The sequence below is a fragment of the Plectropomus leopardus genome, chromosome 8 (assembly GCF_008729295.1).
Source record: "Plectropomus leopardus isolate mb chromosome 8, YSFRI_Pleo_2.0, whole genome shotgun sequence".
In the NCBI taxonomy this organism is placed as follows: domain Eukaryota; kingdom Metazoa; phylum Chordata; class Actinopteri; order Perciformes; family Serranidae; genus Plectropomus; species Plectropomus leopardus.
This window is the reverse complement of record NC_056470.1, coordinates 32,117,796-32,140,399: the sequence shown is the minus strand read 5'-3', so window position 1 is coordinate 32,140,399 and position 22,604 is coordinate 32,117,796. Positions and strand designations below refer to the sequence as shown.

General features: G+C 37.1%; 1 protein-coding gene across 1 annotated transcript in view; it reads right to left on the bottom strand.

Annotated features, from left to right (window-relative positions):
• LOC121946787 (probable phospholipid-transporting ATPase IIA) overlaps window positions 1-22,604 on the bottom strand; it is a 49,652-nt gene that overhangs the window by 14,980 nt on the left and 12,068 nt on the right. The window contains exons 6-18 of the mRNA XM_042491540.1: window positions 22,314-22,365; window positions 18,765-18,859; window positions 16,306-16,386; window positions 13,778-13,853; window positions 13,246-13,322; window positions 12,828-12,988; window positions 12,581-12,723; window positions 9,785-9,897; window positions 8,866-9,075; window positions 3,490-3,651; window positions 2,836-2,928; window positions 2,615-2,698; window positions 39-209 (exon numbers count right to left, since the gene is read on the bottom strand). Of these exons, the coding sequence (XP_042347474.1) occupies window positions 39-209; window positions 2,615-2,698; window positions 2,836-2,928; window positions 3,490-3,651; window positions 8,866-9,075; window positions 9,785-9,897; window positions 12,581-12,723; window positions 12,828-12,988; window positions 13,246-13,322; window positions 13,778-13,853; window positions 16,306-16,386; window positions 18,765-18,859; window positions 22,314-22,365 (1,518 nt within the window). The remainder of the gene's footprint in view (window positions 1-38; window positions 210-2,614; window positions 2,699-2,835; window positions 2,929-3,489; window positions 3,652-8,865; window positions 9,076-9,784; window positions 9,898-12,580; window positions 12,724-12,827; window positions 12,989-13,245; window positions 13,323-13,777; window positions 13,854-16,305; window positions 16,387-18,764; window positions 18,860-22,313; window positions 22,366-22,604) is intronic.

Sequence of the window (22,604 nt, the reverse complement as noted above, 5' to 3'; positions counted from 1 at the left end):
TGCTGCTGTGAGCTATAAGGCCGTCTGCCCCCCCAGACCTTGATGCCTGCGTTGCGGAGGATCTCCAGGGTGGGCCTCACATCAGTCTGGAGCTGATCCTCTACCCCAGTCAGACACAGCAGCTCCATCTCCATCTCCAGACTCTCAATCACCGTGGCCACCTTCAGAGAGCGGTCATGGACGCTGAGCTTGGCCTGGACGTACCGTGCCTGGGGAGCGGGAGAGATGTGGGAATATTTTACGTGGGAGGAGATGAAAAAAAAAGTATAGAAGGAATAAATAAGGTGGAATCAGTTAAACACCAAAGAAGGAAAACAGGCAGGGATAGAAGGAGAAAATATCAATGTGGCCACCAGCTGTGGAAGTCATGACAGGGAGAAATTATGAAAAACTGCAACAGGGAGGCTTCACACCAGTGTGCTCAACCTGCTCTGCTTGGGGGCCCCTTTTGTAAAATGACAGCAGGCCAGGGGCCAGTCGCAGCAGCCTCATACATGTTTCTAGGATGTTAGAACATTTCTAGGATTTAGGGACATTTTCTCAGATTTTAGCATGTTACTTGGGATTTTTGTAAGTTTTTAGGATTTTAGTGCATTTCTCAGATTTTAGAACATTTCTAGGACGTTACGTCTTATTTTGGATTTTGGAACATTTCTCAGTATTTCAGTACATTTCTAGTATTTTAGGAGATTTCTTGGATTTTAGGACGTTTCAAGGATTTTGGGACATTTCTTCGATTTTAGGAAGTTTCTAGGGATTTTAGGATGTTTCTAGGATTTTGGCACATTTGCAGGATTTTAGCACGTTTCTAGGGTTTAAGGATGTTTCTCAGGGTTTTCGGACATTTCTAGGATTTTAGGACATGAGGGGCTTAGCTAGGACTTCTGTCAGGGTGTGTGGGAGATCCTCCACTGGCACTTTTTTTATTAATAAGCTCTATTTTGATTCTGTTTTATGCACTCTGGCACCTCATGTATAATGAAAGTACAAAAACAATGCACAGTGTGAATCACTTTATTTTTATTGTGAATTAGAAAATGCTTTGGGGGCCACTCAGCACCCTATCAGGGGCCAAATCTGGCCCACAGGCTATATGTTGAATGTCAACGCTTTACACAGTGTGCACACATGAGCAGAATTTCTGCAGCCTACACAGAAATTAAACTTTGAGCAGCATGAATACACACCATTTAACACAAACAAAAATCTCACTACAAGATATCAAAGATTTATTTTAAATATAAACTTTCTGATATTTCCCTGCAAGCAGCTTCTATGTTTTAGAAAGCTGGAAACACAGAGCAGCAGACATAATCAATTGGTTAACGCCCATCTTCAGCGTTCCAGCTCCAGGGCAATTTTGCGAGTGAGATAAAGCAAAAACAATCTGAGTGTGACTCATACAGGAACACAAACTCTGTGTGTGACTCAGTTGGTGACTCACTGCTGCCCACCAGCTCTGCTCACACAATTATACACTTCAGTAATGGGCCTGGGGCTGGAGAGTGCAGGGGAGACGGCCCTGCCCTGCTCAAACAATGAGTGGGGTGTGTGTGTGGGAGGGTGGGGTGTGTGGACTGGAGGGGCTGGGGGTCAGAGGTCAGTCTAATTACTCTGCAGAACACTTTGACATTTAGAAATACTGAACGTCTGTGTGAGGATTGTCTTGTTAAAGGAGTAATATGAGACCCAGCTCCTCAGCTAAGTATACTCAGATAGCCACGTGTTAATTAGGGTTCAACAAGCCATCGATGTGAATCAATATATCGCTTTAATGATGCAATATTATTAAGTGAAAACATAAATCTGCATCATCATCTTTATGATAATTCCTGTATTTTAAAACTCCCATGGCACGTCTGTGTCACCTTCAAACAGCAGCAGACAGATAACAGCAAACGGCTAAGAAAAGACTATCAGGATATTATAACTTGTTGTTGTCGCTATGTCAATATCAGCTTCTGCCTTAATATTAGGCCGAAAATAACATGCACTCAGGCTGATGAGTTGCAGTGTCATAAAGCAACGGTGAGTAAAAGAAGTAGAAATAATACATTTAATTTGTTAAGCTATGAGTAGAGGAAAAGCCCATTAGATGCTAGGTTACTTTATAAAAATGTAAAAGCAAGAAACAATTGTTTTGTCCATAAACTTTGACAGTTACTTTCAGGAATTTTATACTTAAAAATGTTTTTGTTATCAAGCCATGTCTTATGTGTGTTGTGGAGTCAATCTAAAGTAAATTTTACCGCACTTTTATTTATTTTATTATTTTCGTTTATAAAAAAAAAATATTAGAATTTTAAGTATCTATTTCAGGTCATTTCTTGCTCTGTATTATTTTGTTTTACTTTTTTTTCCAGGCACATTTTCAAGTAATTTTCATGCTTTCAAACTTTTTCCCATCTTTTTGAATAAAATAAAGTCATTTTTCAAGGTCAAAAGGTTAAATAAATAATTTGATTGCATTACCATCTTTACTGAGCAGGTTTTGTGTGATGCCTGCCCCAAACATAAGCCTGTTGAGATCAGCAATTTAAGCAAATAATAGTCCAGACTATTAATTGAAGTTTTACAGTAATAATCGTGATGAAGCTGAGGAGGAGGTGCTTACCTCAAAATCTTGATACTGCTCTTCTGTCAGGGACTTCTTTGAGACCACAAGGACCCTCAGGCCTTCCCTCGCCATGTTCCCACACTGGAAAACAGACACAGCAGCAACATCTGGATTCAGCGAGTTATAAAGTCTACAAGTCTAAGAGTTATTTATAACAGGAATAAAACCACTGTTGTTATAATCTTCATCATGTCTTGTGAAACAGAAATAAGATCTACCTCCTCCTCCAGCCAGTCGTTATACTGGACGATGCCCGCCATCACCATGTCAGCGCCCTTCATGTAGAACGTGATCTCTCCCGTAGACTCATCCTAAAAACCATTGACCCCAGTTCATTCAGCGTGAGACAGAAATAGACCAGAAGACATCTTACATTAAATATCAGAGCATGTTTCACTAAGGAGGGATTTCTAGTCTGTACCCACGTGAGCCAAGGTGCACGTGCGCTATTTCATGATTTTGTGTTGCCTAGAAATGCAAAACTTATTTTGGTATTCTCAAGGGGTTTCAAAAAGCGTTTGAAAATATTATCATGAGGAAGTTTAAAAATCCCAGGCTTCCTTTGCTCTGGCCCTGCCAAAATAAATAAAGTTAGTCATCAGTGTTAGTCACAGGCTAAAAGGTGAGCTTTTTCACAGATAATACTGTTTTACATGAATCTGTTTCTCTATTGTTTGTCTTTTTAAAGCCATTGTTGAGTCCAAATCACCTCCCTAGCAACAAGCACCGACATACACTGTTATTGAAATTTAAGAAGTTGGTCAAACTAGGAAATAAGTCCAATTTCCATATGAAAACAAAATGCACAACAGCTTCAATTTAACTGACAGAGGAGAACATTAATCACAATCAACAGATTTTTTGGCACTCACTCGCACTATGATGCCCATCCTCTTGCTCTCATAGGTGAAGGGGAAGATCTGCAGGATGGTGAAGTTCAGGATTTGGCCAGTAGGGGTCCGCAGCTGCATGGATGACTGGTCTCTTCCCACCAGCGTCAGACCAACACTCTCAGTCCACTGCACCAGCGACACCTATCAACAGCACATGGTAAAGGCTTCTCTTAGAGACAGTTGTACACTGGTTGCACGTTGACCACAGAACTGATTTTAAAGTCTCATATTTTACTTATAAATCTCTCAATGGAGTTGACCCTAAATATAAGACTGACACAGTTGAGCAATATAACCCTTCGAGCACTCTTCAATTGATTTGATGCGATTTATTTCGAACATGTAAAAAAGAAAATTGAGAAATGATTATAAAGACAAGCAGACTGATAGAAAAAAACAAACATTTACAAACAATGATAAGCATAAAGCAAAAGAGATGGTCAAACACATGATTTGGTTTACATATTCGAAAGAGTGAGTGCACCAGGAATGCCCCAAACATGTTAGTTTTTAAGTCCAGACTGAAAAACTTTATTGTTCTCGAGCACTTTTAACTTATTGTTTACATAACCCAAGGACTTATTTTGTTAGTATAATTATTTCAGTTTTAAATTTTTCCCTTCATTTATGCTGATTCTTTTACTCTTTTATCCATTTTAAATTGGGTTGTTTTTTTAAACTTTCAAGTATTGTTTTGAATTTTGTTATTAAAACTTCTCTGTGCAGCATCTTGAGCCTATGTCAGTATGTCAGTTCCTTTGCTTGAATTAAAAAAAACCAGTGAAGGGCACTTTGGACTGAGCAGGATGTCAGACAGCACAGTAACCATTTGGTCTTAATCAATAGCTCAAACATTTTCAGCACTCAAGTCTATCGATTTATAAACAGAGGAAATGTCCATTTCTGAACTGAAAATATAGTTTTTGCTTGATGCTTTCTGAAGGACACAACAGATGACATCCATTAATACAATGTTAACATGAGTGAGTGTGTGGGGGGACAAAGAGGGGAGATGATGTTCCCCAATAACTTCCAGACCAGACGTCAGATCACATACCCAATTCATCGTTCATCTTCTGACAAGTCTAACAGCAGAGCGCCCAAACGGATATAGATGAGTGAAAAACAACAAAGATCGTTATGCTATGACTTAAAAAACACACATATTTTGTGGTTTCCAGATCACTTATTTTGGAAATACATGACCACGCAGTCTGGCAATGCCCGGCCAGGAGCAGTTTAACGTCAGAAAAGCTCTGACTACCGTAATGTTTGTCATCCAGGTTGGGAAATATGAAGATTGTGCTTAGTCACAGTCTAGAAATATTCACCGTGGAGGCATTTTTGGATTTAGGGTCTGCCACAACACCACCACCTTTTAATAGCAACATCTGGTTTGGCTGCCGATTTTCTTACTGAATAACGCTGCTGGCTTGACTCAGAGCCCCCGCACAGCTGACAAGTTTTTGTGAGCTGAAAAGGAAAGTGATTCAGCAACAACTCTCCTTGGTGAAATACACATAATATAAGTCACCCTTTTTACTTACTATTACTTATGCATGAGACGATGCGAATATTAACCCTTTGAACTCTGCAAAAGAAATTGACCAGCAGTATCTATATTTTTTGCTAAATGTGATATCATTTCATGGACTTTCACATCCCTTAAATCTATACAACCTTAGCTAAAAGGTTCTATAAGTAATATAAAGAATGTATGCTTTTAGATATCATGGTTCTTATTTCAGATCTATTTAAACAGAGCGACACAAACAACAAAAAAGAGAAATAACACCATAAGACTTCACTTATTTATTTAGGGCAAAAGTGGACATGAACATGTTTCAGCACAAGCAGACACTGAAGACATGTTTGTGTCCACGTTTGCCCTGATTAAAAAAGTGAAGCCAGTGGTATTTAGCTTTTCTGATTTCCACGCTATCATTTTTATTTTAGAGTTGTGCACGCCACTACTTTTTCTTCATGCAAACGACTTCCTGCAGCAGATCCATTTTTAAAGGGTTAACATATAATACACCTCTTTTCATTTGCACGTAGATGTCGTTAAAAAGTGTACGGACTAAATGTCAGTTTGGACACTATTGCTGAAAACCATGCATTCAACAGTCACTGACGTTGTGTCCATAACGCTCAAAACCAAAACCAGATCTATATTAAGACTTCCTGTAGGAAAGCAAACTGAATCTCTCTCCAGATTGTATCAAACTGATACGATGTACCTTTCAGGGGGAAAGCAACTCAAGAGAAAACGGTTAAAAATGTTCATCCAGTGTGACCTAAAACAATAAAATGACTCAATGTCCTTCCCACAATATAAACCACAGTTATTTGAACACAACAGATGTGCTGGTCTCTATTAAAATATGCTCTCAAAGAGGAAATTCAAAAGGGGATAAGTGCAATGGGCTGGGGAGCACATTAAGGAAATCCGTATTTACATCGCAGGAAATGGATCGAAGTCAAATTCCACAGCCCTCTTCCTGATGTTCAAAGAATTCGCACTGATCAAGGACATAAAAGTGGAATGCAATTTGGCTTCTTCCCCTTCAAGTAAGAAAGCAATGAAGACACTCAAGATAACGGCCTGTTCTGGCAAAAACCGACAACTCTCCACATCTTGAGATCGGAAGTCTGTTCTCCTGTCGGGTCTTCCATGTTTGTCCTTGAGAAAATGATGTTTAAGCAGATTAAGTGTACATTTCCCAACATGTCAAGTTGACGTATATGAAAAAGTAGGTATTTGCCTGTGTGTATTTTTGAATGTTTACATGTATGATCTGATACTGCTGCTATTTGTATGATGAACGTGGGAACCGTGCAAGTCTACATGTATGTTTCCTCCTCAGAAATAGAATGTAATTCATTAAATTTATTTCTGTGGTTTCCACACAGACGCAAAAAAAGCAGAGAAATATGTAAAGACTGCAAATTTATTTTAAACTTGATTTTATATCTTTTTAAATAATCTTTTTATCTTTGCATTCATTTTCTTGTCTGTACTTTTGCTGTGTTTGTTATTTTTACATTTTTAAATCAATTAGAAATTAGTTTGACCTTTTTTCATCTGATGTCTTTACTCTTTTATGAAAACTCTGTATCCTTATTATGTTTTTACATTTTATTGTTCTGTAAAGCACTCTGAATTGCCCTGTTGTATAAAATGTGCTAAACAAATGAAGTTGCCTCGTCGTGCCTTTGGGTGAAAATGTTTCTGATAAATAAATCCAGTGAGCCCATGTGCCTTGTTATTGTTATTTCATTATTATTCTGAGTTTGTAACTTTTTTTGTTTGTATTACTTCCCTCCTCTTTCTAAATGTATTTTTATATTTTAAATTGGCTCAGTAATTATTATTATTTTTAAACCTCTAGAACAATACTGGAATCTCTGACAATAGATGATATATGATCATTAGATGTCAGATGATAAAATGTTGAAGCTCCCCTTCAGAGATGTTTTCATAAATATAAAAATACCTCTGCTATGACTGATCATTTATGTCTGATTGGCATAGTTCTTGTTATTAAAAACTGTTTAACTCACCTACTTGTTTTCCCTTTGTGAAAAATACAGAATATTAGAAATATTATAATAAAAATATGTAAAACATTTTCATTTAAAAGACTAACTGCTAGACACAAGATGTCCCCTCCGCTGAGTCGGTTCTCAGAAGATCTGTGCTGGAAGCTTCAGGTTTTCACATCATCATGAAGTAAAGTGTGATTAAGTTCGCAGTAGTGTCCCCGGTGCAAGGTTTGCATGCCAAAAAATTACATAATCACCCCTTGTGCACAAAGGATGAAGGCCCCTAAAGTTTTTGCGGCGCTTGATTGTGCACATTTGAATTTTTGTAACTAGGTGCCCACTGGTTCCACTTCAGGTTACTTTATTTGTACTGAAGGTAGATTTGGTTTGCAGAATAAAGTACAGGGTATCCATTTAACACAGTTGTCAGACACCACAGAAAACATACAGGATAAAAGATGACAAGATGATAAATTTTCTTTTTTTTTTTAAAAAAAAAAAGTATAAAACAATTAAAGTGCCTCAGTGCTAATCAAAATGTTAAATGTATAAAAAATACCAATAAAAAACTCTAAACTGCAAAACCAAAACTAAAATAAAAAACAATCTAAAAACTAAGAATAAATAAGTCAGAAATACAGGCTCCAAAATGATCTTCTGCAATGTGCATTTTTATGCAATCTTCCTTCACCAGTGTGATGGCAGTTGAAGTTTTTATAGCGCTTAGTTTTACTTTTAGTTTTTTTTTTGTGCTTTTCCCATCAGCAGGGAAGATGGCCAAGCAGCCTAGACAGACATCTCTACAACTCTTCATTGAGAGACCACAGGAACAATCACATGGCCTTTAATTATTAGAGTGAAACCGCCAGCACAAAGGTGGAAGAAGCAGCTTTCTGCTGCACTAGAACTTCAGTGTAAAAGCTAAAAAATGGTCTCATGGAAAAAGTATCGGGGGGAACCTACTTTTCCGGTAACGTTCTCCCAGTAACATTTGTTTACTTCTTACTCATTCACAAGCATAAACACATTTGTGCATGCTCATAGCTCCTGCGCCATCTATAGAGACCGGCGCCACAGTGTGAAGCACAAGTAGCAACAAAGCTAAACAATAAGGAAAACCTATTTTAGACTGGAGAGGGGTTTAAATCTTTAAATTTTTTTTTTTTTTTCAGGATACAATTGACAATTTTACGGCTGTCCCTAATACCATTATCTGCGCTTCTGAGCTTCAGCACTGATGAACAGTAAATAAACAGAGCTTTGGTCAGCCGAGGTGGGGGCAACTGACTTCGACAGAGAGAGAAAAAGAGAGACATCGTGTGCTCTCACCCTGGGCCGCCTGATATGCCTCCGACTGTTTGACAGCAGTTGTGACACATTATAGTTTGTAAAGTTTTAAGAAACTCACTTACTCAGTCCAATAATGTACTGTTTGGTGTAATGCAGTGTAATGCACTGTTCTTTGCAAACAGAAGCAGAGGATACTAACTCCAACTAATCTAAGATTTAACATGCATCAAGCATGTTAAATTATTAGATGATTTTTTCTCACAAACACTGAAATGAAAAACTGAACTGAATATCTAAAATCCCTAAATCGAATACCAAATACCTAACCAATTAACAAATATCCAAATATTTGGGTCCAGCCCTAGACGATTTTGATATAACAATATTTTGACCGAATTCAAGCCACGAAAACTGAAATATTAGAAAGAAATGTCACATTTTGATATCAGCACGTTTTGAAAGACAGTTTTTTCAGAGGTGTAATGTGCACGTATGTTTCTGTGCGGCTGACAATCGTACCTCATCTGGGCTGGAAGCCTGGTACACTCTGCACGTGTCTTCATAATGCTGCTCGGCCTCCGCCTGGTCGGTCACACCATTGGCTTCGTACACGGGTGTCACGTTGTGTACCAGGGCGATAGCCTTCACAGCCTCATGAACTCTGCTGCTGATGGTCTTGCGGACTTTAGTGGCTGCCGGGGCCCTGGAGGCTGGAAGGTCATGGGTGGGCTGGAGACAATTACAGAAAGTACTGTGATCAGAGGAAAGGCGAACAGGAATCTGAAAAGAAATGTAGCCTTTTCTGAAGAGGGTACATCACTGTGGTCAAGGTTCTCTAAGAAACAGCAGCTATTGTAGTCAACAGAATTAATAATTGTGTAAAATGAAAATAAACATGCTGTAAGAACATGTGAACTCCTACATACAAAACACAAAGACACACATTCAGAAGGCGTATTTTAAAATATAGATTACAAACCGGAGATGTTAGCTTGAGAAACTAGCTGCTTCACTAACGGCGGTTTCAATGCTTGCTGTGTTGTGGCCTGTAAACATACCCAGATGTGTAAAGTAAATATGAACAATTTGCTTCTGCACTGTGGGCGTGCTATTTTTAGAAGGCTGTGTGTTCCAGGGGTTAATGGTAGCGTCATTTAAGAAGTCCGGTCACTGCTTTGCTTGTGGGCTAATCCTGTTTCCTGCTTCACTAACCTCTGGTGTCAAGGGGGACAAAGTGTGTCATCTGAGGTCAGGAAGCATTCAACCAAACAATAATCACAAACTAATATGTTTCTAAAAACAATGCTCCTGCCTGTTTGTTTTACCCTTTCCCCAGATTTTGGAATTTCAGTATTTTCTCTTTGGTTTGTTTTTTGAATTTCAGTCATTTCTTTGACAGAGCACTGCATAGGCTCATGCATGTGTTGCTTTTTTTTACCTGCGTGTAGGCGCTGAACACATGGCTCTGCACTTCGTCCATTGAGTCCATCCCATAAGCCACAGTTCCAAGATGGAGGCGCCTGAACACCATTTCATTCTGAGTAAGAGTCCCTGGGTAAAGATTACAATACAGGCATTCAGACAGCGAAATTCCCCCAAAACAATGACAACTGAAGAGTTTATTTCAAGATTAACTTCAGCATTTTGTGCTACAGGTGACACGTTTTTTATTATGATTGATGCAAAAAATATGAAATGGTGTTTTAGATTTTAATTTCTAAACAAATATCACTTTGGGGACATCACAAGCATCAATATCTGTAAAAGTATTTTCACACACTCCCACTTTCTGGCCTTTGGACTTGAATCACCAATCAGAAACTATAACCCCATAATAATTTATTATGCATATAATTTATGTGCAATAATTCAACTGTCCAATATTATTTTCAACTTATATAATTCATTTAATATAACAAAACTATTAAATAAATTAAAATAATATTTTAATTGCCAAAAAATAATGTATTTTAATAAATAATAAAACAATTAAAATAAGTATAATATAATGATTTATTCTATTTTATACAATTCTTTTTTTTAAACACTTTGTAATACATACAAATATTTTTATATATCTATTTTTTCTATTCTTATATATATTCTGTGTTTTATCTTGTAACACAATGCACATATTTATTTATGTTTACATGCTTTTTAATTCTCTTTGCTTATATATATATATATATATATATATATAATAGCAACTGTAATGTTACCCAATTTCCCACCAGGGATCAATAAAGCATTTCTGATTTAGATTTACAGTTTGGGTTTTCAAACATTAATCAGGTACCAAAAAGAGTGTGCATATCACATAGTGATCAGGGTTTAAAAAAAAAAAAAAAAGGTGAGGAAGCCAGAAGCCTTCCCCTAACCACTACACACATCCTCTGTATCCTTAAACTCACTTTAAAAGCATTTTCCGCCAGTATATCAAAAAGACCTCAGGGGCCCCGCACGTACATTAGCCTGACCCGCAGACCCCGCCGGCCTTATCGCGCTCTGGATGGGGAAATGGCTGATTAGTTTATTGGGCATGAGGGCTATAAATCTGACGTGTAACACCTCGCGCCTGAGGAAGTGCAGTGGTGGAGGTGTGGGCTTTAAAGGTGTGTATGGATGAGAGACTTTGGGATTTTTTTTCTTATGATTTAAGGGTCCAATAAGTAGCAGAAATCTCACCACGGAGGTGAACCCCCCCCAGGGAAGGAAACGACTTAACTCGCTCCTACTGGATACTTCCTTGGCAAATCCTCAGCACTATAACTCCTCATTTTAGTGCTCCACACTCTGGCTTCAGTGATTCTTATGGCCACACAGCCAAGAGAGTTTTTTTATTGGTCAGACGACCATCGACTTACCTGCTAAGATTTATATGATGTAAAGTAGTTAAAACACAATACTTAAGGTTTTTTTTTAATCTGTATTCTGCTTGAGTTTTTATATTTCTGTCAACTTTTGCTTTTACTCCTCTACCATTCCTCAATAAAACGTATATTTTTCTTCAATACATGTCTATGTATGGGAGTGAAAATAGTCTTTGATGTGACAGACTTTATGATGGAGGCAGAAAATGGTGTCCCACAGCTGAGAGGGTGAGTAATGATCCAAGGACATTTAAATTTGTGACAGGTAACTGTGCAGTGACTGCTTTACTGCCATGTGCATCAGCCCTGGAGCTCAGAGGCTTCCTTAAAATCCTTAAGTTGGTAGATATGCATAATATATAACTTAATACAACTCTTTTAGATGCTTAAGTAAAATTAGTATCAGATAGTTTTTACTCTAGTATGGCTCTAATATGCTTCAGCCACCACTGTCTGCTAATAAGATGTCATTCACCAATGGCAGTGGTTGATGTTTTTCTGTTGTGTCACATCAATTTTCTACAGGCTTAAAAAAGGCCTCGAGACTGACGGAGTCCCCGCGACAGTAGAAAACGTGTTTGGAACAAACAAAAATCTTCTACGGGGTGAAAAACACACAGTAATCTCAGTATTGATGCTTCAGGGGACACACCCTTTTGTTTCCCTGATAATGCTACACTGTCAACGACAAATCCGGTCATCATCATATGGTCAAATGTAATCTTGTAAAAATTTAGTTTTTTTGGTAAGAAATTTGAGTAAATAGAGTTGTTTGAAAAAGAAAATTGTTGTTTTTACACCATAAAATACATTTTATGGAAGAAATTGTCTTATAAATTATAAATTATTATTATTATTATTACTATTATTATTATTAGTAGTAGTAGTAGTAGTAGTAGTATAATCAAATCAAAAATCATAAGGGCTGTATGACTTAATTTATTATATATTAAAGGTTATTTCATAAATTTAATGATTAGATTTGCACTCATTCAAAGTATTGTAATAAAGGACTGTTTCCATTAAGCACCTCTTTGGAAATACGTGTTTTTCAGCACCAGAATCAGAAATACTTAATTAATCCCTGGGAGAAATGCTTTTCAGTGGATTTGCGCTTTTAAATTCCTAAAAAAAATATAATCAAATCAAAAATCATAAGGGCTGTATGACTTCAGCTATTTTAGGAATGGATATTTCTTTGTTTGCCTGGCACAAAAAAAGGGAGTAAATAACAACAAAAACAAAATGACCAAAAAGAAAACATCAGTGGTGGTATCAGCCCAGACCTTCACAATCTGTGCATCTCTGGTATTTTAATATAAATTTGTAATGGTGCTTTTCACTGCTGTTTCCTACGGTCTAACCTGTTTTGTCAGTCAGCAGGTAGGAGATGCGTCCAAGCTGTTCAGGTATGGTGCTCGTCCTCACCATCGTCCCGGGGATCTTGGAGTCTTTCTTAATCATCCAACTGAAAACCATCTTACCCATATCCAGATTGACACGTAAACTGCGTCAAATAAAAATACTCAATTAGTGTTTTTGTTGACTTCCTACTTGTAAATATAATGCAACACTGCAGATGAGACTGAAGTCAAGGATTTAAAATCGTACCTAATGGGCACGATGTTGGAGAAGAGCAGCAGGAAGCGAAAGATCTGTAGGTACCAACGGCCAGCAAAGTGCTGCAGGGCCACCATGACCAGAGACACCACCACGAGGGCCACAAATAGGATCTTAGTCAAACAGTTCACCTCCAAGTCAAACAAACCCACCTGCATGAGCAACAGAGGCAAACATTATGAGTCAGATAGATGTAAAAACAAACGGATTGTTTGTGCAATATATGGCTATAAAATGGGTGGAACTTGTTAACGAATATTTAGGATTGCACTCACACTGGATATCAATTAAATCTCAATAACACAATTAATCTTTTTCTGATACGTTCTAAAAAGAATCCTGCAAATGAATCTTTCTTCATGCAAATGATCAAATGTTTGTCGTCATGCTCCGGTTCACAGTACTGTACCTTGTGCCGTGGGTTGGAGGTGTTCATGACACTGCGCAGCTCCTTGCCTGTGTAAATCACAACCCCCACCACTGTGCCTGCAGTGAGCCGGAGAAAAAGACCCGAAAAACTGCCTTAGGTCAATATCATAAAAACATAAAACAAAGTATGTCAAAAAGATGTTTTCCAGACTTGACAGATCTTGACAAGAATGGACTTTTTTAAATGATGAATGTCATTTTGAATACAGGATGCAGAGTTTCAATTGCTTAATGGATAACATGTGTTTGTGTAGTCTGAAGCGAGTTACGCCTCCTATGGATGAAGCACACCTTCTTTACCAACATGGGTAGCTGCCCCAGAGCTATTTATAGATGATGGAAAAAAGACTGACAGCCTCATTATTCTGTTAGACCTATCATCAGATCAACAGCTGGGAACGAAGCAACGCTTCAATAGATGTCGCACTAACGGCAAAGGATGCTTCACGTTATTTTCTGGGTATATCTGGCTTCTCATCGGCGCAGGTATACCACCAGTCACATATATTTACCGGAGGCAACAACGGTGCTGGCCCACAGGGTGTTCTCAATGCTGAGACTTTCGTTGACTGGGGGATCTCCATCCTCCTGTAACAGTTGAGAATACAAATACTAAAATGATGGGGGGAGACAGAAACTGCTCATTTACAGTAATTATGTTTAAGTTCTCTAAACACAGCTGGTTTAATCCCACTATTACCCAACGGCGCCAGGTAAAAAGGTGTTAAAATGAGGAGGAAGGACATTTTTTGTTCTTTTGCAGGATGCATCACTGACAGTAGTGGACGAAGTATTTAGATCCTTTAGCCAAGTACAAGTACTAATTCCACACTGTGAAAATACTCTGTTACAAGTGTATGTCCTGCATTGAAAATGTTGCTTAAGTTAAAGTAAATAATTATAAAGTATTAAAAGTAAAAGTACCCAATGTAGCCAAACCTTGAAAGAAAACAAAAACAAAACAAGATACCCCTAAACCTTAAAAATGTTTAAAAAGTAGAAAAAAACAAAATATATCAAAAATACATAAAAAGAAAACACACCAAAACTAAAAAAAAATGTAAAAAACAGGATCAACCAAAAAACTCAAAATTGTAAAAAGGAGGGGAAAAACACCTCCCCAAACTAAAATCATGAAACAAAAAATAGCAAAAGACTTAAATCTTTATCAAAATAGTTACTTAATTTTCTGTGAAACAGCTGATTTATAAAGCAAGTAATCTGTGCAGCTGTGTAATTTAATTAATAAATAAACATCATATTTTATAAAATCTTATTATTTTTATGCAAAAATCTTAATTTGTGAGGTAACCAAAGCTGTCATATGACAGTAGTGACAGAAGTAGAATATTTATTATTATATTATATTTCTCTCTGAAATGTTTTAGAGTAAAAGTATAAAATGGTATGAAAAGAAAATACTTAGGAAAAGTACGAATATTTCAAATTCATACTTAGGTAGAGTACTAGGTAGAATAGTAGTAAATGTACTTTGTTGCATTCCACCACTGATCACTGATGGATTCCAAAATGCATTTTGCCATCGAAGAGAGGACATTCGAAGTTGAGAGCAATCGGACACCGGCGGAGACACCGGTGGAGAATGGGAGCGGAGTGGACATTCGGAGACACCGGCGGAGACACAGACATCTCACATTTCAATCCAGGATGTTTTATGTTTTATGTTTTATCCCAATTGATATCGTTATCGTTTTATCGCCCAGCCCTACAAGCATTACATGTCCTGATATTTGGATGGGGCTCTCTTTTCTGTCCTATAAGCTCACGCGCTATATGTAAAGCATCTGGCTAGACTTTAATTTATTTACTTATCCATAGAGTTGCAATGAAATATGGGTTAGGATTTTTGATGTCCTTTATCCTGGTCACACCACAAGAGGAAGATGTTTCTCTTATATACTGATCGGACAAGAGAGGGTTTTCACAATTTATTAAAAGGACAATTTTTATTTTCTTTCTGCATAAAAGTTAACGGTTGAGATGATACATTTACAACCCTGATTCCAAAAGAGACGGGACAGCGGGGGACATAAGTATTTAACATGGCAATTTTTCATTGAGCATCTTTCAAATGCAGCTAATTATCTGAAATTTAGAGCAGATATTGGTATTAACTCCATAAAACTAAACTGATAAAGAAATCACAAAATTTAAATCCACAGATATTATGCACAAATAGAAGACGTGACAAAGGTTCAAAGTTCTGAACATGCTAAGTGAAATTTATTTAATACTTGGAGGGGCGTTTGTTGCAATGCCAGTTTCAAGATGCTTCCTGTACGAACAAACTAATCCCAGTCATCAGTTGGGATTATGGCACATTCATCCACACAGACAGTCATTAAATCTTTTAGATTTTGGAGGGCCCACTTTTGAGACTTGAGAAAGGAATTTCACTTTCGAAACTTGAACAATTAGCGTCCTCCGCTCCGCATTTTCCCACTCAGCAGTTCCCAGTATCGACAGTTGGTAAAGCACTGTCACTTTTGCTTTGACAAGTTGAAAAATCACGATGTATTGCCACTGTTACATATATGCCCAGTAAAGCATAGACTTCACAGTCTGGCCATTTGTCTGTTTTTCTTCCATTTTTGTTGTTTGTATTGTACAGTCAGCTAATGGTTTTCAAAGAAATGGCAGTCGCCTGTGCTGCATTGGCTGCACTGACCAATCAATGTCTCTTACATCTGAACCAATCAATGCACACTTACTTTACTCATGGTTCTAGGAGAATACCTACTCTGAAATAGGGACAAAAAGTTCCCAAAATGCCTTTTTAGAACAGCAATTGTTCCTGGTTCTTGCAGTATGGGGCACAACAAAAAGGGGGGTTCCTAAAATTCCGAAAACGTCCTCTGATCCGAGAGAGCCTTAAGTTGGCGTCAATACTTTTACGCAAAAGTGGCAAAGACACTTATTAATAAATGAGACAAACATATGAATCTGCCATCATATTAACATAAAAGGGTGCATGTATGAATAGTGTTAAACAGAAGAGTAATGTAATGTAAGCACTCACCCTGGTGAAAGTTCCAATAAAGTTATGAATGTCAATGTTTGGCTCTTCTGCGTACACGTACGACCTGATTTGTAGAAGGTCCTGTGAGACATAAAAAACATGGTTAAGGATAAATAGGATTGCACAGAAAGTTATTTATTTACATTTGTAGCTTCTAATCAAATTTTTAACTAAAGCTTCAAGTATCGGATGTCGTATTTATGACGTCATTACTCTGAAATCCTCAAGCAAAATCATCAATTTGAATAAAAACATTTATTGGATTAAACAACTGTGTCCTTTTTTAATTTTTTAATAAGCTTCTGAACTTAAATGAATTAATGTAATGTATAGGGCTGTTTTACTGTTGCTAGACCAACCTGTTAATACAGGTGTGTGCCTCCCTTTGTGCGCAGCAGGCGGGACACCAAACAGGTTTTTGACCGTTATGAAAATGTCTTTGTTGAAAGAATAAACAGCAACAAATATGGATTGAGGAAGAATATTTTGTTAGATAAAAACATGTTATAAAATTTGGAAATGATTTCATCTATCTTTTTTCCATAAATGTAAAATTTTGGGACTTTACACAATCTGGAGTTATTGAAAATGCTTGGATCACGAGTCGGAGACAATCCTACATCACTGGAATCTAATTTGATGAACAGTATAATAAATAATATTAATCTGCACTAATTTTAATCTGAAACTGTGTTGCCAGGTTTACACAGGATGAACAGACATGCAAAAAAACAAGCTGTGCAGCATTCATATGTTGATATAGAATTTGAATGTCGTTATGAATGATGCTTTGAACCTTTGGGTACAGTGCTAGTTTAAGATCTCTGACAGAATAAAGTGATTGAATAATAACGAACGACTGAGAGGAAGACAAGAACACTCAAAGCTTTGTCTAACTTGCACATCAAACATCATCTAACCTTTTCCAATAACATATCATTTACATGGAGACCAGATTCATTGATATTATCAGTTACAGTTTGTGCATAATGTTTGCTCTATGGTTTTGCATTTTGCATTGAGAACATTTGCTCGAGGCAATAATTGCACACAAACTGCTGTGAAAATAAATATTCCCACTTGTTTGACAAATATGGCAGTTATTTTATTTTGACTATCTGGTGGATCCCGAGGCGCATATTGTTTTCTTTTTTAAAAAGTATCCTGTCACTGGGGGTTAGGAGAGCAGGAGATAGAAGAAGCAAGCACGAAAAGAAGTTGAGGGTCGAGTTAGACCCTGCGCTGCATTAGTAATATTTTATTACTAATTAATCTGCTGATTATTATCGGGATTAAACAATTGATCGTTTTGGTTTTAAACCTGATGGAAAAAGATGCCTACCACATTCAAAGTTTATTAAGTTTTTGTTCAGGATTTTTGCACATTTAAGGCCGACAATGCTTAACCTCCATTAAGTGTAGACAAGAGCCAAATGAAAAATTTGAGTTGAAAAGATCATTAAATAAATAAAATAACACTATTTTTATGTTTTTATGATCGTAAATTAACTTTATGATAGCAAAAATGTTCAGAAATCTGAAAAAATTAGCATGAATATTTAGATTTTAATACCCAAACTAATAGAACACCAAGAACGATTAATCATTTAGTCGTTATTAATTTATTGGTCAAAATTATGGCTATAAGGCCCACACAGATTGACCCCATCAAGTGTAGACTAAAGCAAAAGGAAACATTTAGACTGAAAAATCAATCACCAAGTGAATAATTTGTATTTTTTTTATCATAGCAAATTAAACTTAATTACACTAAAAATGGTTTGATTCATTGACTTACGATGTGAAATCTGAAAGTATCAGGACAAATTTCTGCCTCTAAAAAGCCAAACTGATGGAGCACCAAAACTGCAGCTTTTAACCGAGTAGTGGTTATCTGCAGCTAATTTGATGATCGACTAACCTGTAATTTTAAAAGCAAATATAAATTAAATTCTCTGCTTCCAGCTTCTTAAATGTGAATATTTTCTGGCGTCTTTCCTCCCCTTTGACAGTAAACTGATCATCTTTGGGTTGTCGACAAAACAAGACATCTACACAAATCATCTTGGGCTTTGAAAAAAATCAAAATGTTTCAACATTTACTTGTATTTTTGAGAACAACTAATTAATTAACAGAGAAAATAATAGAGAGATTAACTGACAATGAAAGAAATTGCTGGTTTTAGCTCTATCGAACACTGAAGAACTCAAAGAACGAAAAGCACGGGCCCGAGGTCAACCTTTGACCTCTGAGTGAAGGCATTCTCTGATGACCAGGCCACCCTGCACTCCAGTTAAAGGACTACTTTGTCCCAATGACAGACTTCTCTGAGACCATCGTCAGACGTGCAATTATTCATCAGTTCGTATTTCACAAAACACAAGCTTTAAACACAGCGTTCAACATACAATTCCCCCCTTCACCCAAACTATATCTCCAAGTTTATTTCATGACTCACAGCAGCAGTTGGCAGTCTCTGTGTGCAGGCCACTGGGAGGCGTAGTTTCCAGTCCGTCTCTCCATCCAGCTGGTCAGTCCGCAGGAAGCAGGAGCCTGAGGGGGAGAGGACATGAGCTGCCACTGATGCCAGGTGGAAACACATTCACCCCTAGGGGGCAACAATAGATAGGCTTTTAGTTAAAGAGAGGACCTCACAATTTATTCTTGATGGTGGCATTGATTGCAAAAAATGACTAAATTTATATTTTGATAGATAATGAAGGCTGCTGTCAACTGTTGCTGGTTTTATTTGTTCTTATACACATTTTTAACAATAAATTTTCATGACTTTTCCATGATTTTGAGGCAGATTTTAAAGATCATACATTCTCTGAAACAACCACTGATGCTTATTTATCAGTTCTTTTCTTTTTTTTTACTATTGGCTCTTTTTTTAATAATAGATGTATGGCTTTTAATTGCTTTTTAAAATAGATTTTAAAAAATTAAGAACAGGATTAGAACTGATTATTTAAATGTGATTTAGGCAATTGTTATTTCTGACAGGGGCGAAGGTGGTGAAAAAAGAAGGAAGCACAAAATAATTTTTTAAGCCCTGAGATAGGACCTATGTTTCAATATGTTGGCTTAGGGGAGGGGCATACAAATTTAAATGGCTGTATTGTGAATTTATTCCACTGCTAGTTTTTAAAGAAAACATTTTTTTTAAAAAAATTTGGACTTTTTTTTCTCTTAACACTTTTGGTCATTTTCAAAGAAATATTTTGTGTTTCTTTTCTTTACAAATTGTTGTTGGTTTTTAAAGTAAACATTTTTTTTTCTTTTAAAATATTTGGTGATTTTTTTCTTCCAAACCTGCAGGCCACAGCTTTGAAGGCATGTCTTCTTGAAAAATCACCAAATGTTTCACCATTTATCATAGCCAGAAACTGTAAAAACAGCAATCATCATTGGATTTTCAAATTTCCAACGGCCCTTGAACACATAATGTGTTATTATACAGGTTTGTTACACAAAATTTCAGGGTATATGTAGTTTTCCAAAACTTTTTCAGGCCTGGAAATTACAATTTGCAAATTCCATGCCTTTCCAGTTTTTTCATGAAAGTACAAACCCAGTATACAGCTACATTTTGAAATTCACAGTCTGCATAAATACATAAAAACTGCGGTAAAACACTTAAAAATTGAGTCACAAGTGAATAGCAGCAGCTTCTGTGAATGGGACTGAGCTGCACATTACTGTGAGGACAGAAGTGAAGGCATCCACCCAAGCCCATCCCCCCACTGGCTCGCATGCGTCATCCTGCCCAAAACTCCCAACCCTGGCCTAGGCTCTTTATAATTGACCTAATGGCCTCCACATGGAAGAGAGATAACCAAGCACTATTTCCAGTAAAACAAAGCTGTTGTTTTTCTTCCTCCAAACAGGAAGACGCAACAACAACAACACGCACCGAGCTTCTCCTGCAGAGTCACGTGTGGGTTTCTGGAAGCAGAAAACATGATGTGATCTGTGATGTGATTTTTGATGTGCTGTGCCGTGGAGGTTATTTTGAATGGACTTATTTTGTATATGTGCAAATAAACAGTGCAATGCAATTCTCCAAGTTTGTGTTATCAGTGACAGCAGATCTTGTCCTAATCCGTATTTGATTATTCACATGAGGCATCCTCCTCTCATGTCTCCTGTCTTTTCTTTGCATTTGATTTTTGTGTCCCTCGATTTTCCTTTTCATTATCTTCTAATTTGAAAGACAAAATTACTCACTGAAGAAGAAGAAGAGACAACACTGTTCTGTCTGCAGTGCCCATCTCAGCATTACCAGGGTTCAAGTTTAGGACTTCTTTTAATGCCACTCAGAATTTAATTTAATTTAACCAACAGCAGTTACTTAAGATTTGGGACAGTTTTGCCAACATGTTTACTGTAACATAAAACATGAGAGAGAAACAGAGACAATGTAGAACAGAATGGGGAAATAAAAGCTGTTTGTTTTGTTGGCAATTTTATGTGTCTCACTCGCTCCTGTATGCATCGCCTTTAAAGGTTTACTTTACCACAAAATTCTGGTTAGATACCCAATTTTTCGTTGACTCTGTACTTCCCTATTAGCTGGCAGACTTTGGACTCTCCGCTCTGAGCATCTGGCTGGAAACAAAACACGAATGTTGTTGGTTCCAGAATCCTGATGCGGTGACATAAATGCAAGAGGCCTCGCGGAAATTATTTGAATTAAACGTCATCCAGCCGGGTCTAGCACTTTTTTTGCCCAAGACAAATTTCTTCTGGGACAATAAAGTTGATCTTATTTGAGGTGATCTTTTGGGATTTTACAATGCAACATCAGAAGAAAAACAATATTAAAATCCTACTTCACATTCCTTGCATTTTTAAGACTTTTGAAAGTTTGATTTAAGACATTTTAATACAAATGAAGGCCTGCAGCACCCAATAATGTAATGTAAAGTTTCACTTCACAGTGTAATTAAATTTGCTCTTAACCTCATTGAAAATGTAATAAAACATAAAAATGTAATAACTTGACCAATAATTCAATAAAATGTCCTGACCGATATTAGAACATTATTCATATTGATAATATAGTACCTTATAAGTAAGATGTTTTTTCTCTCTCAAAACTGATGACTTTGGCTTTTGGAAATTCAAAGTGTGCAAATACACAAAATAAATAACGCTGTTAGTGTCATGTTAGCCCACTGAAAACATGAACAAAATACTGGTTTTATGTTTTGGGAGTGTAAACTCTAGGCTTTATGCAAAATTTGAAATTTACAACAGATGGTGAGTGATTTGCTGTTGTCAGACAAAGATGCATTAAACTAAAATCCCTATGTGATCGCTCAGGGTAGAGGGGAGTTTACACATCCAAATATAAATATATCAAATAGCAATAAAATAAACTCCCCTAATAGTTTGGAAGGATGACCATAAGCAGGAGGTGGGCTGAGGGGAGTTTGGTAGTGCAGTACGAATGCATTTATTGAATATTTACTGTTTAGTAAAGATCTAGTGATGGCGACCCGTCGCTACACCAGCTGTAATATGTGTTTTAAGTTAGCGTCACATGGATGATGAGGCATAAGTATATGGTACAGTTCTTTTGTAATATTATAATGTGGCTCAGGATATCTTATTACATTACTGCTAACATTATTGCATTATTGGGTTTTATTGCATTTTCAAACAAGTTAAGAGCAAATTTTAATACATTTTCAGGGAATTATAACATTATTGTGTGTTACAAGGCCTTATTTTTAAATTAATGAATTCAATGCCTTTTCAGGCTTTTTAAGGATCCACGAGAACCCTGATTACATGGAGCAGGAGCTCTCCACCACACTGCACTTTGAGTGATAGTTTAGTACTGGACCCAATTACAATTTAGACATTGTAGGACTTCCTGTCCTGGCTCAGGGCTAATCCCTGCACCTCAGCGCCTTTTTAAACAAGTCATTTCCCCGGCCAGCCAGCCAGGCAGCCGACCTGTTGTGGAGATCTGGATGAATGACCAGCAGATGTTTACCATTTCTTTCAGAGGTCCTTAAAAAGATCATGTCAGCAGGAACACGCTGGTTCTACAAAGAGAGGCAGAGAGAAAAACATCACTTCAATATCACTTCCTGATCCTGCACTTCTCCTCCTCCCTCCTCTGCTCTTTAAACTGTAGAAAAGTACGACTTTTAGCTTTTCATGTGCCACATTACCAGCAGCCAGTCAGTCAAAAATAATAAGCCCTGCAGCAAATCATCCTGTCGTGGCCTGAGCGGGACCCTGACCAGGTTTTACACTCTGGCTGACCTGCTCCCTCCACTGC